Raw genomic sequence first — 19,625 nt, forward strand, 5'->3', positions numbered from 1 at the left:
AGTCAGTGCAAATAAGAACAAAAGTAAATAGGAGCCAGTGAGTCTATGTAGAACTGGGGTTGTTGAATTTCTGTTAGTTGGACACTCCTGCTCTTGAAATAGCATTGCAAAACACCTCTGTCTTCAGATGAAATGAAGTAGTACGTTCAAGTGTGAGCATACTGTGTTGTTTTTTTTTTTTTTCTCTTCCCATGGAGTTTGTACCATATGCAACTGTTCTGCACCCCTCCCCTCTGCCCCCAGCCATTTGTTTTGGCTGGTGTCAACCCTCAAAATTTATCATGGACCTTGGTCTTTTGGATAGAAAGGTAGGGGAGCTTGTAATTTTGTGGAATAGCAATGAGCTGCATGTTAACAGGTTTTGCAGGTTACTGGAGTTCCAGTGGACTGCAGTTGGAGAATCACAAGCACAGGGTAGGCATACAACTCTAAAGCTTTATCAGCAGGGTGAATCCTGACTGGAAGTGCCAACTCAAAAGTAAAGCAGCCTTAGTTGCTGAAGCTAATCATCCTTAAAGGCTTAATGTTCTTTTCTGACTGATCCTGCCTGAGAATTTTCTTGTGGCAGCATGGCCTTCATCTGTGCAGGACAGTGAGAAACAATACAGCCATGATACTATAAACTTTTAAAAATGCAGGTAACCTAAATCATCACGATACTAGTAAAAGCAAGTACAAACCTGCTGTGGCTATATTAGTGGCCTGGCCTGTGCTGCTGAGCACCACTGAACTGCTTTATCTGCCTCTCGTCTCCCTCCCCAGAGTCTGGAAGGTGCTACTTGTGTGACTGCTCTCTCATCTAGCTATAAGAGCTCCTATTTTGCCTACCTGCAAACTTTCCCTAGCAAAGTGTCTGAGAAAAGCAGAGGTGTTGTGCGTAGACAATCTGCCATGGTCTGTGAACCTTGATACTGTTTTGTACTGGACATACTGAGAACAGCAATGGAACAGGTTAGAACAGCCTAAACCTTGAACAAGTGCTTTTCATTGAGTTGTGTTTGTAGACAGTGTATGTCTTGTTCTTGTAAGTCATGGAAAAGTGCCAGTTTAAATGGGCGGAGTAGAAAATGGTAGTCTAAGTTTGACTAATGAATGTAGACCCTAATGCTGCTTAAGAATCCGATTTATTTTGGAATATCACAGCTGTTGTGTTAAAACAGGGGTTCTTTTCCCCTGATTCAGCAATAATTCTAGTATAAAACCTGGACATGAGAAGAAACAGTAAATGAAGGAAGAAATGCATTGAGGAGGTTTTAGTGTAGGAATTATTTTTTGGTGCTGACTGGGACGAGAAAATGAGATTAACAAAGCATTTTAAAACAAATTAATGCTAGTTAGCCATGGGATCTTTCACATATGTTGCAGCTTTCTGCAATGCAGCATTTTTTTTTTGTGAGAAGCAGAAGAAAAAGCAAGAAGTTATGAACTGCTACCATGTCTTCAACTGTTGTTTCTTCAGGGGATTTACACGTTTGACTTCTGAGTGCATCTCTCATTCATTCATCCACTTCTGTCTTTGCATTCTGCCAGGAGTTCATGGGCCACAATTTGTTAGAAACTGTTCTGATTTACATCATTAGGACTAGGTCAGAAGCTCTTGCTTCCTACAGAAATCTACAGATATATTTTCTAGCTGTCATTGGCAAATGCATTCACTGAACGCTTTAGGGTTTCCAGTATTTTGCTGCCTTATTTCCATATATGGTAGATTGAATGAGACTAACTCTTTTGCTGTACAGACTTTTTATTGATGTTTATGGATTATTTTTTTTAAAGGACATTTTATCAATGGCATGGTCCCACAGTTACAAAGCAGCAGTGCAGCACAAGTGAGATTCAAAACTGGGATTCCTGATTCCTTTCTTTTGAGCTGTATCGCCTTTCATGGCAAATGAGTTGTGAATTATCAGAAACAAGGTTTGAGTGAATGAAGGTGTACTTGATTTGTCTTGGGGTTAGATTCTTTCATCAGAAAACTACTGCCCGTTTTTCAAAAGCTTGCTGTGGAATCTCTGCTTCATGGTATTTTACTAATTATGTTTGGATTTTAAATACATGTGGGTTGAGTAGCTGGGTGTGCTGTTGTTGCAGGACTGAACTTGGTGTGGCAGAGCATCCACATTACTGTAACAACAACGTATAGCTGTTGTTCCAAGTGCTTGCAAGTTTTCTCATAAAGGTGGTGCTTCAGACATGCAAAGTAAACTGTTCCTAAAGCTAAAAAAATGTTCTTCATGCATTCTTCCAGTTAGCTGTCTGAAACGGTGAGGAACACTAGCAGAATTTCAGGAACAGGCTTTGTCAGTTGAAGAGCAAAGGCTGCCACGACTTGTGGCTGGATCAAGGATACTGCATTCATTCACAGTGATTCTTCAGGGGAAAGAACAGACTTTTCAAGTATGCTAATAGATGGTTATTTTTCGTTAAGGACACCAGCTGTGAAATGCTTGCAGAGTCTCCTGGTGGATTTTTCTTCTTTTTTTTTTTTTCATTTCTGTTTTGTTTTTTTAAAGTTAGAAAGCATAGCAGGATGTCCAACCAGAATAACTGTCTATGTATCTGTGCATACAACGCATGCCTCTCGTGTATTTAAAATGAATGTTTAGATTTACAGTTTAGATTATAGTGACACTTGGAAAAGTGGGGTGGGATTCTGCTGAGCAAGATTGGGCATGGTTGCGGTAAGACAGGAGACCAAAACCTGAGGGAACACTTTTATGCCTAATGTTAACAGTTGTTGTTTCTTTAGCTACAGAACTTGCTCAAGTAGTTCTAGTAATGTTTTCTTTTTGGTTTTATCTTTCTGAGGGAGGAGAGGAGAATGCTGTTGTTTCCATTCTCTAGGACAAGAAATGTGTTTTGCATTGGAAAAGTAACTTGATATTGCATCTTTGTTAATACTATGTTAGGTACTTAAATAAGGGGGAAATACTGCATTATTGCTAAAACCCATGCTGTCCTGTGACTTGACTTAGCTGAGTAATCACTGCACTGGCAGTCACTCTGTCTTTTGCTATAACCTGCTATGACTGTGAATATATGGAAAGTCTGTGCCAGTTTCATGTTAGCCTGAACTGTAAGTTTTCTTTTTTCCTTGAGTGTGGGAAGGAACAGGAACTGAAGGAGCCAGACTGAAAGGTCTAATTTAGGGAAATATGTATCTTGCATTGTCCAATAATGGCCACTCCCAAATCTGTTGAAATGTGGGGTTAATTTTATTACCCAGGTTAATTTTAGGGTGTCCTTCACTGCTGAATTTACTCCTATCTCATAGCTACTTTGTGTGTTTTGATAAGGAACTTTCAGTATTTGTTGAAGGTTTTGGTTTCAGTTAAAGAAAAATGTCAAAGAAAAGGGAGAGGGCTGCCCCCCCCCCCCACCTCACCAAGATCAGGTTCTTTTTATTGTTTTTAAGTAACTCTGTAGCAACATTAACCAGTCTTCCTTATGTACGTCCACATGCTTTCAGAAATAGGTATCCTGCTCTGTCTCTATGACCATTCTTGTCACTTGTGCTAATTAGCTTAGAAAAAGGAGAAAGGGATTTTTTCTATCATCCAGGGTAATTTCTAGTTTATTTTAAATTGTATTCTCCCATCTAATTATTTTTTCTCTCCTTGAAAGAAATCACTAAAAATAGGAGGGGGGGGGAGAGACATGGATGGGACGGGGGGAAATATCAATCTCCCAAAACCAGAGAGGCTGCAAATTGTTGCAGGAGCATGCATTAACCAGTGTCCCAGCATGGCTGTTGTGTTTCAGGTCACTGAAGTTTGTCTTAAATATGGCTTTGCTAGATTAGGGTTTTCTGCTGTGCCTCTTTTTTGCACAGCGCTACATGATCCTACCTATACCAAGATTTACGAGTTGTGGGTTCTTGCTATATGGTCAATTTACACCGCTAATCCTTTCCTCTAGACTTGAGAAACTGACTCAAAGTGTTTATTTTTCTACATGCCTATGGTATACTGAAAGAAGGTTAAAAAAAACCACCAACGAACCAAAGCTTAGGTGCCTATGTTTTTTTCTTTCCAGAGATCAACAGTTTCCAGGTAGCAGTCTTATTACCTACATTTCCATTTCAAAAGACACAGGCTTGGTCACTTTCAGTCTGTTGACTTGCCTCCAGCCAGAGATTGGAGAGCATTTAAGCACCATCTCTTCAGTAAGATCTGCAGAAAACCGTTTAAAACTGGTTATTCTTCTTAAGACAGTTTACAAAAGAGCCCTTTTCACTGAAATGTCTGCCAAGCAAATCGCTTTCTTGTTGATTTGTATACTAAATGCATAAATTGAGGTGAGCCACATGGCAGTTGGGTAAGTTGAATGAGGATTTTAACTGATAACATTTTTTAATTTTTTGTTAATGTGTGTGGGCAAATAGTAGGATAAACAGAAGACAACTATTTATTTTTCCCTGTCAGCCTGATAAAATTATATTTATCAGTCAATTATACCTTGCAGTTGTTATAATACTTCATAATGTTATAATGTGGTGCCTTTTTTCAAATGTGTTTTGTTTGGTGTCAGGCATTGTCAGTTAATTACTTTCCTTTCTTCCAACATCTTGCTTGTTTTCATCTTCCTTCCAATCTTGATGTATGAATGAATAATCTGATTTAAAAGGCATGCACATTGAAAGTTTTGTGAGCAGCCAGGACAGTTTGTACCAGTGAGTGCTAAATCTTGAGCTATCAAGCCAGTACAGCTGGAGTGCAGAACACAGTGGGTTTTTTTTATCTGTAGAACAATTCTGTATATGTAGGTGTACATGCTGTGTGTAACTCCCTTCCTGTGTTGTACGGATACAGTATGTTCACTGGTGAAAGCTGAAACATTTTCTTCAGCTTGTTGCATAATTTATCATCCCTTATTTGTATTGTAGTAATTTCAGGCAACATCCTTGGAATCTGGGGTGCTTCGGTGGGTATTGTAATATAACAATGTGCCCAGGTGGCCAGGAAAGCCAGCAGCATCCCGGCTTGTGTCAGCAACAGTGTGGCCAGCGGGACCAGTGCAGTGACCGTCCCCCTGCACTGGGCACTGGTGAGGCCGCCGCTGGAATCCTGTGTTCAGGTTTGGGCCCCTCGCTGCAGGAGGGACACTGAGGGGCTGGAGCGTGTCCAGAGATGGGCAGCGGGGCTGGGGAAGGGTCCAGAGAACAAGTCTTGTGAGGGGCAGCTGAGGGAACTGGGGTTGTGTAACTTCCAGAAAGGGAGGGGAGACTTTATCACTCTCTACAGCTACCTGAAAGGAGGTTGTGGTGGGGTGGGTATTATTCTTCTCCCAAGTAACAAGCAATAGGGCAAGAAGAAATGGCCTCATGTTGCACCAGGGGAGATTTAGGTTGGATATTAGGAAAAATTTCTTCACTGAAAAGGGTTGTCAAGCATTGGAACAGGCTGCCCAGAGAAGTGGTTGTCACCATTCCTGAAGGTATCTAAAAGATCTGTAGATGTGGTGCTTAGGGATGTGGTTTAGTGGTGGACTTGGCAGTGTTAGGTTATCGGTTGGACTGGATGTTCTTGAAGGTGTTTTCCAAGCTTAATGCTTCTATGACACTTTAGCATAGATTGTCCCTGTCCATCAGCTCCTCATTTGAGCTATTAGGCATGTAGAATGGTTTTTGTTTTCATTTTGTCTTGTTTTAGAGAAGGGATCCTATACTTGAATTTTTAATTTGACAACATTCGTGGTCAGCTTTAGTCTTCTGCTCCCCTTTTGTCCGCTTCTCGCTCACTCTGACGCATGCAGTTCAAGCTGTGAGTGTGCTGAATACATCTGGGCTAGCAAGGCAGAGTTGTGGATCCTTTGGCTGATGATAAGCAGGGACAGTACTTGAGCATGAATTGTTGTTGCGTACAGGGAGGAGAGGCAAAGCAAAAATTAATACTTTCTGGTTTATAAACAGATTCTCTGAACCTTATTAATACCTCAACCCCAGAAATGCTAAGAGAAACTTCAAAAATCCAAACATTTATAAAACAAATTTTTCTTTGGATGTGCTGCCTCACTTTTTTTTTTTTTTCTCCTCAGCTTTTATCAGTGAAAATAAAACACCACTGAACCAAGTGCTGAACTTCTGTACTCCTATCATATAAAGTGTTCCCCCAGAACATCAAAGTGGTGAGAATAGTCAGTTCCAGTGCAGGAAATACATAGTAGCTTCTAAGGGAGGTTGTGAATATTTTCACAGTTTTGCTCAACTTATGCAAGAAACAGCATTATCTTTTCTTTTGTGAGAACACCTTATATCAGAAATGCAGAGTACATAGCAATGCAGCTGAAACAGTTAAGAAAAAATCAAAACAATTATGTAGGCTAGTGCTTTCACTGTCAGATTTTACATGTTATGCTCATTTAGAAACAAAACCAGCTTGACTTTGCTCTAAAAGAGAGATGGTAAATTTAAACTAATTCTTGTGTCAAAGCATAAAAGATGTAAGTAACCTAAAAAATATTCTGTGTTATATACTGTAAGTCTTTTGTTGGAAAACAGATTGAAATATGAAAATTGCATTAGAAGACTAAACAAATGGCTTTGTTTCTTGCCTGTACCAAAGCTATGTTGGTATAGTTGTGTAGGATTGAAAGGTGTTTCTTTCATGCCTTGTGCTTCTCACAAGGATATGCTGGTTGCTTTTGACTATCCAAATTGCTTTTGCTCAATTGTTTGTTTTGGGTTTTGATCATTTAGTGATCTTTGATTTGGGAACCAATTGCCACTTTGGAGAAGCATACTGAAATCCCAGTGAGGCTTTCACATGCTTAGTGACTTTGACTGGGTGTCTCTTTTTACATACATAGTAATAACCTACAGTTGATTTGTTCGCCTCTTATAAAATTTCTAATTGGAAAATGACAGGATGATTACAGGATTTCTTTGCACATAGAGATCAAATATTGCACAACTGTCCAGACCAGAGATGAGTAAAGTTTCTCTTTTGGCATACTACATAGTTGAATACCTAAATAAATATTTCCTGGCAAGCTCTATTAGCAGTTATTGATGGCAGGAGCAATAACTTTATTCATTTGCCCAGGCAAATGAATTTCAATGATCAGAGGAGCTGGCAGGTGAAATGATGCTGGAGCATCAGGGCTTCCTCTAGCAACAACTTTAAAAGAGCAACAGCGAGAACAGTGAAAGGGCAGTAGGAAGCTTATACTTTATTTTCACATTTCATGTATTTTAGTGCTTTCTGCTGGTTTTATCTATTTAAAGAAATGCTGTACCTAGTATATAGGTGTTGAAATACTCCGGTGTGTACATATGTTTTTTTGTCTGACCTAATTAGAAGGTTCATATGGTTTAGCCAGATACAGCTTGTGTGAGAGCTATCAGAAAAATTTCCTTTTGGCACACAACTGTTATGTTGCTTTACACTTAAAACCCCCATTTGACAGGTTTGGAAAAGTGTGCAGTAAACCCTTTTTTGTAATTTGGGTATCTAGTTTAGCTAGATAGCATTACTATGCTGTCTGCTGCCTTTTCTGGAAGCTATATATGACGTTAAGTACAGGCTGTTCTCTGCACCACAGTTGCTGCCAGCTGTTTTCTCTGTCAAAACTTGGATTCATTTCACTTTTGTGTCTAGCTTCAGCAAAGTTCTTCATGAACTCTTCTCTCTTCAGGGGCCTGTTGTGGTCATCCCATCTTTCTTGATGCTGAAAATTCATCTTGGCTTGCCTATAGTGGACAAAATAGTCTATACCTCCATAAAAGGAGTTTAATGCAAATCCTTCCAGAATTCCTACCCTCTGCGTTTTTAATTTGGATTTTAAGGGTTTTTTTTTGGTGTGGAAATGCACTAAATTGTCAAGTATTTCCCAAAATGCAGTCATACTCTCACCTTTTCGTAAATAAATAAATAGCTCTAAGGTTGGGCACTTGACCATTACTTGTTGAATTATAGATCACAGCTGCTCATTTGTTTGATTCCTCATTGTGTTTTTCTCCATCCTCTCCCACTTGAATCCAGTTGCATGTGGGAAAATAAAGCTGTGCTATCTAAGGTCTTGCTCAGCCTACTGTAAGAATTTTGCTTAATTTTCATGACTCATGAGCAGAGGAACTTGTGAAAATGTAACTTTATTTTCTGGACCTTTTATGGTCTTACTGATGACAAAGTATTTGGTAGCCATTTCATGTAACAGTCTTAATTGTATGTGTGCAGGAGTGCTGAGTGCATGTTTGGACGTGTTTTGTTGTGGAGACATCATAGTATCTTGCACGTTTTACCTCCTGGTGGGTTTTTGTCTACACATGCAACTGTTCAGACAGGCAGCAATTGTATACAAGTGACAATGTTTTGAGATACCTGCCATTTTGAAGGGAGAAAACATTCTGAATGATGCTTTTTTCTTTTTTTTTTTTCTTTTTTTTTTTTTTTCCAAAGGTTTTTGTGTTTAATGTTGGTATTTCTGGAGACTTGATATATAACTTCATAAAATATTTCAAACCACCAGTTGAACAGTATGTGCTTTTAAAGATGATAAAAATTCTTGCTCTAGTCAGTCACTGGGGAGGTGGCTACCAGCTCTCCTTGTGTTTTGGCTGTTCACTTCCCATTATGGAGTTGTCTTCTGACTTCTCCTGAAAAGTATTAATGCTTGTATTGTTTGCAGATGGCTGGAACTTAGCAGGCAGAGTGCTGTCTGGAAAAAGGCCTTTATTACATGAAAACCTTTTTGGGATTAATTTAGCGATAAATTGCGGGGAAAGGTTGCTTTGTGTTTGTTTTTCCTCCCCTGCTTACTGCTGTGGAGGAAAAAAAAGATCTCGCTCAAACTATTGGATGTGAATTCTCTGAGATGATGTTCATGCTCTATGGCACATCTATGTGACAAACCTGTAAGCTGGCACATTTGCTGTGACTTTCCCATTCCAGGCTGAGCTGTGCTCCCCCTCCAACTTTCTCAACATCATGAAGCTTTGGATACACATGTGCTTTCTAAGACAGCACACTTCAAATAATGAAGTCAGTCCTGTTTCTTGAAAGGGGGAAATCTCTGTGCCCTGGTGATGGGTCAGGTCATCCTGCTGTGTTGATAGATCAGCTTTACCTGACTGCCATGAGTCAGTTTTGATGACTGAAGAAATTAGGTAGACATGTCCTATTAGTTATTTGGGTTTTGAAAAATCAAGTACTCTGAATTTGGATAATATATATGTCACTGAAGATGAGCTGTGAGGGGTTAATGCTTTGTTGTCCATATTCAGAGTATAGATTTGGTTATGTGGCGTTGCCCCAACCACAAAACACTTCTATGAGTTGGAAAATTAAATGGTGAAATTGAGCTTCTGCCCAACAGTGAGTCGGTCTTTTATTTTAAAATAAAAGTAATATTTCAACACAGTATTTTCTGTTTTATGTAAACATTATAGTTATTGTCTGGGAAAGAAAGCAATACTACAGAATTAAAATTCAGAATCCTGATGTTGGATAAGTATCTGTACAATAAACAGATTTTTTTTTTTTCTCTAACTACTTTGTTTCTTTTTACAGAGTTTTGCAGTTGAGGAGAATGTTTTCAGTTATCTAGCACAATTTTTCACCTTTAAGCAGCATGGTCTTCTGATTTACTTGCTACTGAACACCCTTGCTTGCTTGTACGTTGTCCTTGAGACATCAGTAGCCTCATTGAGGTTATAAATGGCTTGTGAAACAGCAAGATAGTCATCCTACAGAATAAATATGAGTAAAGCAACCCTGAATAAATGCAGGAAGGCCTTCAAATCCGTGGTGTTTGACAAGAATTTGAATTGAAGAATACAATATCTGGAAATTTATGTTCCATTTAATGATCAGAGTTATCTTATGAAGGACTTAAGTCAGTTTCAAATTTCTGCTAGTCAGTTCACTACTAGAAGTGTAATCTCATCTTCTGAATTCATACATCTTTATGATAATAGTAAAATGCTGATCTCTGAAAAGGGATGTTTTCATCTCATGTTTTCTAATTCAGTCACTTTTGGAAGACAGTCCCCGGGTCTGTGTTACTTACAGAGCTGAAGGTATTGTAGAAAGTTTTACTAGTGAAAGCTTCGATGGTACAACTGGTTTTGTATTGTGTATTCAAACTGTTGCTTCTGGATTGATGCAGAGTTTGTTTTTGGGAACAGATTATATACATAATATTGATGTCCATCTTGCTGCCTTTTGTTGCAGTATATGATAGAGGGAAACTTTTGCAGCAAGTCCTGAACTGCTAGTTTTTATCTTTGGAAACTGTATAAATTTGGTGGAATGTTCACAGTTTGCTGCATTGCAAATTTGTTTTTTTTAGTCCTTGCTTTCTAATTTACTACTTCTCATCTATTTTGTGGTCAAGCACATGGAGGTTGTGAGAATCAAGATGGTTATGATTCCTTTCAAGAGAATTATCTCTGTGGTACTCCACAATAACTTACATCACAGTTGCCTGGCCCTTCAGCAGAATCTTTAGGATACAGGTCTTGTGTCAGGGTGGTTGCAGGAATGTTTCTCCACCCCAGAACCAGTGAATTTATTGGCAGGGTTGTAGGGCCAGGGATGTAGCATGTCTTTTTCTTTCATAAGTTGTAAATTATGTTGTGTTCCTGAAGTGCAGAACTGACTTACTTACCATCTGAGCTGGCAGAAGGGTGCACTTTTTGGTAAGAGCTGTGGGACATGCTCTAGGAGAACCTTATCTCTGCTGAGACACTAAATATGCTGTTTTGCCTAATGCCTGTGATGTGAAAAGGAAAATGCCCTTGGCAGGATAGAGTAGGGCTGGCTTGGTGATTTCAAAGATCCAGCTAAAAAGGCACATAACCAGAGCCCAAGATGATGTGATGCAACCAAGGGACAATACCAGCATGATTTGGCAGTTTACACATACTTCTATAAGATGCTACTTTGTTGATATTTCATATATCATAATTAAGATGTTAATTAGTTGTTTCTTGATGTGGGGGAATGTGGAGTTGGTACCCTTGTACTTGCAAGGGTAGAAAAAGGAGAAATGAGTTATATCTATTCTCACTGGTAGGAGCTGGAGAACTAGAGAAGCTAGTTAGATAAGATGATATGTTTTATGTTATACTGCATACTTTGTACAGGAGAAAACAATGGTTGGAGGTTATGGCATCTAGAACATTTTGCATATTTATGAAAATAAAATTCTGCTCTGCTAAAATCTGAAAACTATTAAAGTTGCCTGTTTTGATTGATGTGGGGAATAGTGGCATTTAGACTAAGGGATTATACATTTGAAAGGAGGAAGATCATAAAATATGATAAGTAATATCTGAAACAGAAATCTTGCAAAAATTGCATGGATCTCTCTCTCAAGTGGGGAGAAGGATAGAATATCTCTGTCATGCCGTTTACATGTGGCTTGTTCAGGCTAAACAACATGTTTTTACTTGTCACATAATTATACCACAATTAATGACCTCAGCATGCACTAGAACTGGTAACAGGGGATGTCAAGCACTGTGGAAGGAACTTTTAAGACCAGTCAATTCCTAACAGAGGCACTGTTCTGAAGAATGATATTCATTGCTCCAGTATTCGGTTTTCTGTCTTTTCCTTAGATTGGACAATAAAAAACATGTTTTTCTTTTTTGGCTTCTAGGTGTTCATTTTCAGTTATCATTAGTTGGGAGAGTTGTGACAAAGTTTGGACTTCTGGTGTAACAAAAGAATGACATTAATTCCTATTTTTGACAAGTTAAAAAGAAAACTTCCATTAGTGCTTAAGATTCCTGAAATTGTTTTTAATTTCTTGTTGACCTTAGGGTGTGGGTTCTTTGTTTTATTCTTGCAATTTCTTTTTTTCTGTTTGTTGCTGAAATGCAAAGCTTTTTTTTGTTTTTTTTTTTTATTATTATTTTTTATTTGGTAATGAAAACCCTTCCATGTTAAAATTTGAAAGACTTTTCCTAAAATATTGTTGCTGCAGTTTGATAGCTCTTCCCCCCCCTTTTTTTTTTTTGTATTTTGAAAATTTAAACTCATTTGTGTGTGTGTGCATGTGAACTTGATCTAGAGTAACTTCATTCTGACACCAGATTTCTGTGTTTTTTTAGTAAATAATAAAACACATTGTAACTTTGGTACAATTGATGTAGATTTGTCTCAGACCTGAGCACATGAATGTGGAGAGTGTGAAGCTGTCAACTGCTGGACCCTCGGGACCTGTGGCTGGAAAGGTGCCTTCAGGCCAGCAGGAACAGAATGTTGTGTTGATAGCTGATTAAACTGAAACAGAGAGAGCCCATTTTAAAGATGTGGGATGGTCCAAATATGCTTACACTGTGTTATGCTGGGGCGGGGGGGGGGGGGGAGGGCGAGGGCTGGGCAACTTGACAAGTCAGTAATGAGTTAATTTTTAATACTCATACGTACACTTGCTAAGCTTTCAGAAACTCGGGAATTGCCATGGGTACCATGACATTGTCAAAATGGGACTCCAGGAACCTTGTAGTCTTTGAACTTAAATTCCATTCTGGTTTTGGAGGGGATTGAATAACTTTGTGTTTTAGCTTTGTTGTAATTTTATTCTGGTTTGATGGTTCTTTCGATGTACTAACCAGATAAAAATGAGTAGTAAATAGTTTATTTGGTTTTAAGGAGTTGAAACATGTTACTGCTTTTAAGAATCTGCCACATGGCTTGTGTCTGCTAAGTTGATAAGTAAATCCTGTTTATCCACTTTACTAAGGTAATAACTAAATCCTGATCATGTTCTCAGTGTTGTGGATTATATTAGATTCATTGTTCACCTTGCTGAAGGGGACACAGAAGAGAAACACTCTGTTGCTTTTGTAAATGTTGAGATGGCACGTTTTGTATGAAATGCCATACAAGTCCATTTTGCAGCTCTTGGACAAAATATTTGAAGTACCCTGTTCCTCTGAAGCGGCTTTGTTAGCTCTTGCAAGTGGGATAGATGCCTGGAATGAAGAGGGGAGAGGCCGACTCAGTCAGCTTGTCCTTGCTTGCTTCACAACGGTGTGTAGCTTGCCTGATCTTGGCCTACTGCAAGGAAAATAGATCAAGAAGTCTAATATTAGTCATTAATGTAATAATGTAGGTTGAAGATGAGCTTAGTAGTTAAATCTAAGTATTTGTTAACCTTTTAGCTTTTTGAGGACAATATTTTTGAATAAGACCAGAGCAATTGTAACCCATGTTAAATAAAGCCACTAGAAATCTGTCATTCCTGGAGCGTATCTGTTCGTCAATGACATTTGTAGTAGAGCATGAGGAATGGTGATGCCCTTCTTAAAGAATTGTCATGATACAGATGCTTGAAGTAGAAATCTGTATTTTGCTGTAGAAAAATATTAACAGTAATACAAAGGGCTGTTACAAACAGGTGGTTCTCCTGCCATGCAAAAGAGATCTAGGATAGCCTTAGGAAGCAGTATTGCCTTGTTCTGTGCAAGAAGTTTAGTTTAAGTGGCTAATACTGAAGTTCGTACTGATCTTACAGGGAGCGATTGGAGTCTGGTGCTGTAAGTGAGGGCTGGCAACTCATGGTGTCGTGTTGGCTCAGCTCAACTCAGATAAGAAACAAAAATATTTTCCTCCAGATGCAAATGAAAGAATATAGAGGTATTTGTGTGGGGCACTGGCAGTGCATCTGGCACAGGATGAGCTGACAGGAGCACTTGTTACTGAAACGTTTCAGAGCAAAATGTGGGATCTGGCAGCTGCTCCTGTTTCTTGTGGTCTATTTTAAAGTAGTTACATTCAAACATGGGGAAAAATATACAGTGTACTGATACGAACATTAACAAAGACAGAAAGTGCAATGCCCTGGTGTCCTTATGTCCCTCCTTTTTCTCTTTGGAAACGTGTCTGTCTTTCTCTTCAGTGTTTTGATTAAAACATCTAGCAGATGCTTGATTTCTTTTAGTGTTTTAAGAAAGTCAGTCTTTGAAATGACTCTGCCTTATGGGTTTGCCAGGATTACATTTTATTCAGGAAAGAGTGTTAGTATTTTGTTGATATTTAAATGCCCTTTGATCTTGAATGCCCTGTTCCTCCCTTTAAAAGATAGCAGCAGCTTTCAACAATCAACAAACCTATTACTGTATTCCTATATCTTTGGTGTTACTGGGTAGAATGTGGAGATTAAAGGGAATAATATAATTACTTCCTGGCCCCCTAAGTTCTCACTGCATTTTTTTAATAGGCTACAGCATTATTCAGATAATCAGCATAACTGGTTTCCTGTTTGATACGTACTACTGTACTTAGCCTGTCTTATTCTAATACATGTAGCTGGAATCCATATATTTTTACACTCTGCTATATAGCACATACTGATCTTGCAAGCTCTAATGTTGATGTGGAACAGTACTGGAATGTATCTGTCACTTCCAGCTGAATAATTTTGCTGTAGTAAAGGTCTTCTAACGCAGGATGGCAGAAAGCCAAGTTATGTTTATGAAATTTTAACTTAAGCAACAATGCTCAACATTTAAATTGTAACACCATAGTAAGAGAGTATAGTACTTATGATGATATCAGCATCTAGTTTGTTTATATAGAGTTTTATAAATGCTTATAATTATGTGAGCATTTGTACATACTGTAGAATATGTAGAATTAATCAGGGAAAATACTGGAGAAGTTTCATGCTGTTTGCCTCAAAGTGCAAGGTTTAAATGCAGATGGTCATGGTGTCTCCCTCTGGCCATGGTTGTAAGGCGTCAAGAAAATCCAGCACAGGTCTGTGTTATCTTTTTGAGTCTACCTACCATCCTCATAATTTTTTCTGTGCTGTAGCAAAAGGAGTTCAGTATTCTTGCTCTGACCTTTTTAAGAAAGTTTTTCTCCATTTCTACTTGATTCTCAGTCTTGTTTCTTTTAGTTTAGCAAAAGGCAGATCAGAGACTCTTCCATTCCTGTGAATAGCTGGGCACCAGTGGTTCTGCTGAGTAAAGTACTAGTTTTATGTTTGACCAGTGCTATTGTGCCATAGGGAACGAAAACAGAATGTGACCTTAAATGTAGGTAAAATAAAACAAGACTGTTGGATGATATATAAACATTGGAGGATGAATCTTGCAGTTAACATCTGCTGACTAAGCAGGATTAAACTACATATTTTGGCAACAGTTAGGACTCTGATCATTGCAACAGTCTGAATGGAATGGCTGGAGTCTCCCCCAGACAGGGGATTTTTTTCTTCCCAGTTATGTCTTGCAACATGTGATTGTTTTTTATTTTTCATATATACATATATATATGCACACACACACACACACACATATAAGTGACTTCTCACTTTTTTTGAAAGTGCCAAGTTCTTAAAATCTGTTAGAGAATCTCATTCTATTTTGTTGCCTTTTCTTCTAGATACTGGTTCAATAACCAGGTATTTTCAGCTTTCTTGACCCATCAGATCATTCTTCTCTGTCTCAAACTCCCAGCCTTCTCCCACTCCTTGATGTTTTCCAAAATTTTTTTGATCAGTTTTTAAATGTTTCAGATGTGATTTGTGGAAAGATGTTGCAAAAATTTAATGTGTCTTCATGGCTTTAATACAGGAACACTGCAAATGTAGCTTTGATGTGTTAAAAGGTTACTGCTTCCAGCCCTTTGGTTAGTAATTTCCATTCCCTTAGCAGATTCAGTAGAGAGAAATGTGTGAATGTGGCTTTATGATCCTGTGAGAAGCTTAGTGTTTTGATTCAGCCCCTTCTCAACTTGGCTGAATATGTTGGTCTTTGCACTGAAAGGGTCAGGGCATGGGCACAGGTTCTGTCTGCTGTCACTGTCACCAGAAAGTTGGCTTTTGGTGGAGCAGTGGGTTGTGCAGCCATGCAGGAGGTTTTGCACCACTTTAGAATGGCTCATCAGAGCCCGTAGCCCCTTCAGTATTTTAGTACCTTTCAGTCTGTGAAGGTGAAAGGGGTGTGCATGTGTGTGCATGTGGTGATGCATGCTTTCTCTTAACATTTACTTTGCTCTGCATTATTTGAATACGTCACCTCTACAAGTGGGAGAAAATGTAATAAACAATTCCTTCCTTTAACATGGGGCTTGCTCTCATATGACAGGGCTTTGGTAGGGATTATCAGATTCAAGAAAATTAAATAAATTTGGGACTGTGTGTTGTTGTTGGATCCATTCTCTCATAAATATACTCTTTTCAACCTTGTGTTGTGACCTGGCTTACAAATAAGCATAACATTAGATGTATAAGAATCTTGTTGTTTTCCATGTTTAAGCCTTTCACAGCCAGGAGAACTTGTTTCTTTTGCTGTCTGCTTCGTGAACAGCCTTTTAGCCCACAAAACATTTGAGCTAAAATACCCATGGTTCCTTTTACATGGCAATTATATTACTTTTTCCTTCCACCTTCTTGCCCTTCTTCCTTCAGCCCTGTGCAGCATCCTGTGGTTTCATGTGTTGAAGGGTACATGTGCAGACTTTAAAAGCAGTTGCAAAAGTGAGATGGTTACCTGGCAGCGTGGTATCACAGGGAGCGGCACTGTTACACCGTAGATGAGGAAAGGACTAATGAGAAATGGCTGAAAAGAAAGGAATATTTGTCTTGCTGGTTGTAGAGTATTTGTACCTTATCCTTTTAAGTGGTTGAACTGGACTTTCAGTGCAGCATTGTATGCTGAAGTTGTACTTGACTGTAAGACATGATAAAACATACAGTGTGTTGGATGCAGGACCTATCATAAAGTTGGGGTTTTTTTTGCGGATGTGTGTGGTGTTTTTTTGTGTTTTTTTTTTTTTTTTTTTTTTTTAAACCTAAACAAAACAAGAGCAACAAAAAAAGCCCAAGTTTTTTGTCTTATAGCACCAGTTAATATTAAAGAACAAAATGCTTAGCTGTTCCATTAAAAGACTTTTTCTTAGCCCTTCAGAACTGCATGTGATAAGAAAAAGATTATATATTAACTAAGTATTTCAAATTGTCTTTACCCTTGGCTGACAACAAAAATGTGAGTAAAACCTTTACTACTGGCTAGATGTGTACCAGGAAATGCATCCTTTTTTTTCATTGACTAATTCCATCCTTCCAGAACTCATGACATTCCTAACCTGCATGTGTCAGCACAACAGAAAAGTGCACACACTGCTTATTTGCAGCTTTATAAATCTTAATAAGGGTTTATAATGATGATGTTGTGGCTGAATATAGTGTGTGATTACTTCCTGACAAATGTAAGAGTGCAGCCTTCTGACCCCAGATTGTCAAACACTAACAGGTAAAACTTGAAGAAAATGTTTTAGGAATATTTCAAAACAGTTATAAAAAAATAATTTTAATACTGCACATTTCAGTTAACTAACTTTTGGCATAGCTTAACTCCATGGGATTTCTAGTTCCAGTGCAAAATGGTTTATGTATAAACGTTTCACTAGCAGAGCTATCTATATAGGGTATACAGAAAGTCCTAAGATGCTTATTTGTGCTGACAAATGTACTGGCGAGTTTATGTTAGCAGAGTAATACAGCTGGCATAACTTACTCTTGAGTGTTGTGCCTTAAACTTCTGTAGTTACAGATCTGTCTGTTTGGCCTGTGCCCTAAGTGGTGATACAGCGAAGTCTAAGAATATATCTAACACTGTACACAGGATCATACTTGCTTTCTACTATGTAGCCTTGTATAAAGAAATCTGTGTGATAAATTCCCAGATGAGATCAGAAGAGGGTTAGACAATATTGGATGTTTTGTAATGTCCACAGATAGACCTGTGTTGAGTTCCTTGTCAAAGCTGATTATTCTAGGAGTAGGGGGATCTTCCAGCCACCAGCCCTAACGTTCATTCTGTACTTTTTCTTCTCCTTGCAGACCTTTCAGCAGCCCAGAGAAAATTTGCCCATTCTCTGAGAGACTTCAAATTTGAATTCATTGGTGATGCAGAAACAGATGATGAAAGATACATAGGTAGGTAAGAAGTGGTAACAAGTGGCTATATTTTGCCATGCCATCCTGCAACATGATTAAACTTTTCTGGTTTTGTATTACAGATGCATCTCTTCATGAGTTTTCAAACTTCTTAAAAAATCTGGAAGAACAAAGAGAAATTTTGGTGAGTTGCAATAAAAATTTTAAAAAGCTGTATATATAGCAAAGAGTAAGATGAAAGTCAGTTAAAGTTGCTTCCTGCTTTGATAACCACCAAGATGTTGATACCAATAACTATACAGTGAAAGCTGTCATTGTGCAGCCTCTGATTCTGTAGTCTAGAGTTACAGACAGCAGCTAGTTCTTATTAAAGAAAGCAGCTATTACGCTAAGGACAGATAACTGAGTTGGTTTAAAATGTTAGTGGCCTGATAATTTATGGCTGGGGCTAATGGGAAAACCATGATAAGGTTGTTTACCATTTGCAGTTAAAAACAAGATGAAAGACTAAATACTGCAGCAGGACACCCAAGTTTGGGAAGTTGGCCAAATTTGGATCCAGAATCTCTGTGGCTCCACTTTCAACACGTGTGGATTTGGGATGCAATCTGTTGGCTGGATGCAGTAGCAGACTTGCAAACCTTTTGTTTATAGTTGAGCCTTCTGGTGGAGGGTTGCACCTGCAAACATTTTGTTGCTTTGTGGTGTAGAAGGGAGTGTTTTTTATTTACATGCCTGTGATTGCTTAGGGTCTTAGTGTAATATGGGTCAGGTTGGCTCCACGTAGACTGTGGGCTGAGACCTCTGCATTACACCTTGCTATCTTGATTTCCTAAGTTGTCCAGAAGACGGAAGGTTTCCTTTTGTGTGGTATCAGGGTTCTCCTCTGCAGTTGTATGCCCAGCTTTTGTTTTAGAGAGGGGATTCATACAGCAGATTACATCTACTCAATTTTCTTCTGAGGGTAGTCAGACCTTGCATCTAGGAAATGCACTTAGATCTGCCTAGATAGCAATTATGTTCCTCAGTATTTACTATGTGGTTAAATCTTTATCTTCCTGGAAGTCAGCAACCACTTGGCATTGCTGAAAGGAAACTGAAACTAATCTGTGTTCTGTGCTCCTCTCTGCCAGAAGCTGTGCCTGCAGTGTAGGAGTATGTAGATAAGTGAGAAAAGAAGTTGTGAACAATTTTTTTAAACATTTCTTTCTGGCAGTCCTCAGCTCAGTAATAGTCATGGTTACCTGGGTGTGCGATGTTATGTCCTGGTATGCTGTTCTGATCTGGAATCACATTTGGGTCAGAACTAGAATCTATGTAGTTCCTTGCACATTCCTGACTAATGCTGTCTTTACATAGCAGAGGCAATTTTTCACTACCTCGAGTTGTTTTGCCAGGTTGTAGGGATTTGCTCAGGTATGTTTGAATGCTGTTTTTATTTTTTGTAACTCTGAAGTGTAGTCTTTACTCTGCTTTTTCCTGCCATCCATAGCTGTATACTATTTTAATGAAGTTGCTACATCTAATTAGTAAGTCTTTGGGAAGTTTTACAGTGAAAAATACTTTATAGCCTGTCATGTTATTTTCCACACTATTTTGATAGCAGGTTTTTGAGACATGTCAGCTTCAGGACTTCAGAATTACGTAGCGCGTTTCAGTGACTGTATCGATAGATCTTCGGTAGTGATAATTACCAACACAGTAGGCTGTTCAGAATCCAGTGCTGTCTGTCTGTATAGTAAAAGGCTTCTGTTTTTCAGACTGAA

At 38.6% G+C, this 19,625-nt stretch overlaps 1 protein-coding gene across 5 annotated transcripts in view; it reads left to right on the forward strand.

The window, feature by feature from the left end:
- ARHGAP10 (Rho GTPase activating protein 10) overlaps positions 1-19,625 on the forward strand; it is a 172,800-nt gene that overhangs the window by 26,673 nt on the left and 126,502 nt on the right. For all 5 annotated transcript variants that reach the window (XR_013925736.1, XR_013925737.1, XR_013925738.1 and 2 more), the window contains exons 2-3: positions 17,803-17,898; positions 17,982-18,043. Coding sequence is in view for 2 of the 5 variants with exons in the window: in XM_080373733.1 (XP_080229859.1) it covers positions 17,803-17,898; positions 17,982-18,043 (158 nt within the window). In the remaining 3 variants the exon portion in view is untranslated. The remainder of the gene's footprint in view (positions 1-17,802; positions 17,899-17,981; positions 18,044-19,625) is intronic.

The sequence above is a fragment of the Falco punctatus genome (assembly GCF_963210335.1).
Source record: "Falco punctatus genome assembly, chromosome: 1".
Classification (NCBI taxonomy): Eukaryota; Metazoa; Chordata; class Aves; order Falconiformes; family Falconidae; genus Falco; species Falco punctatus.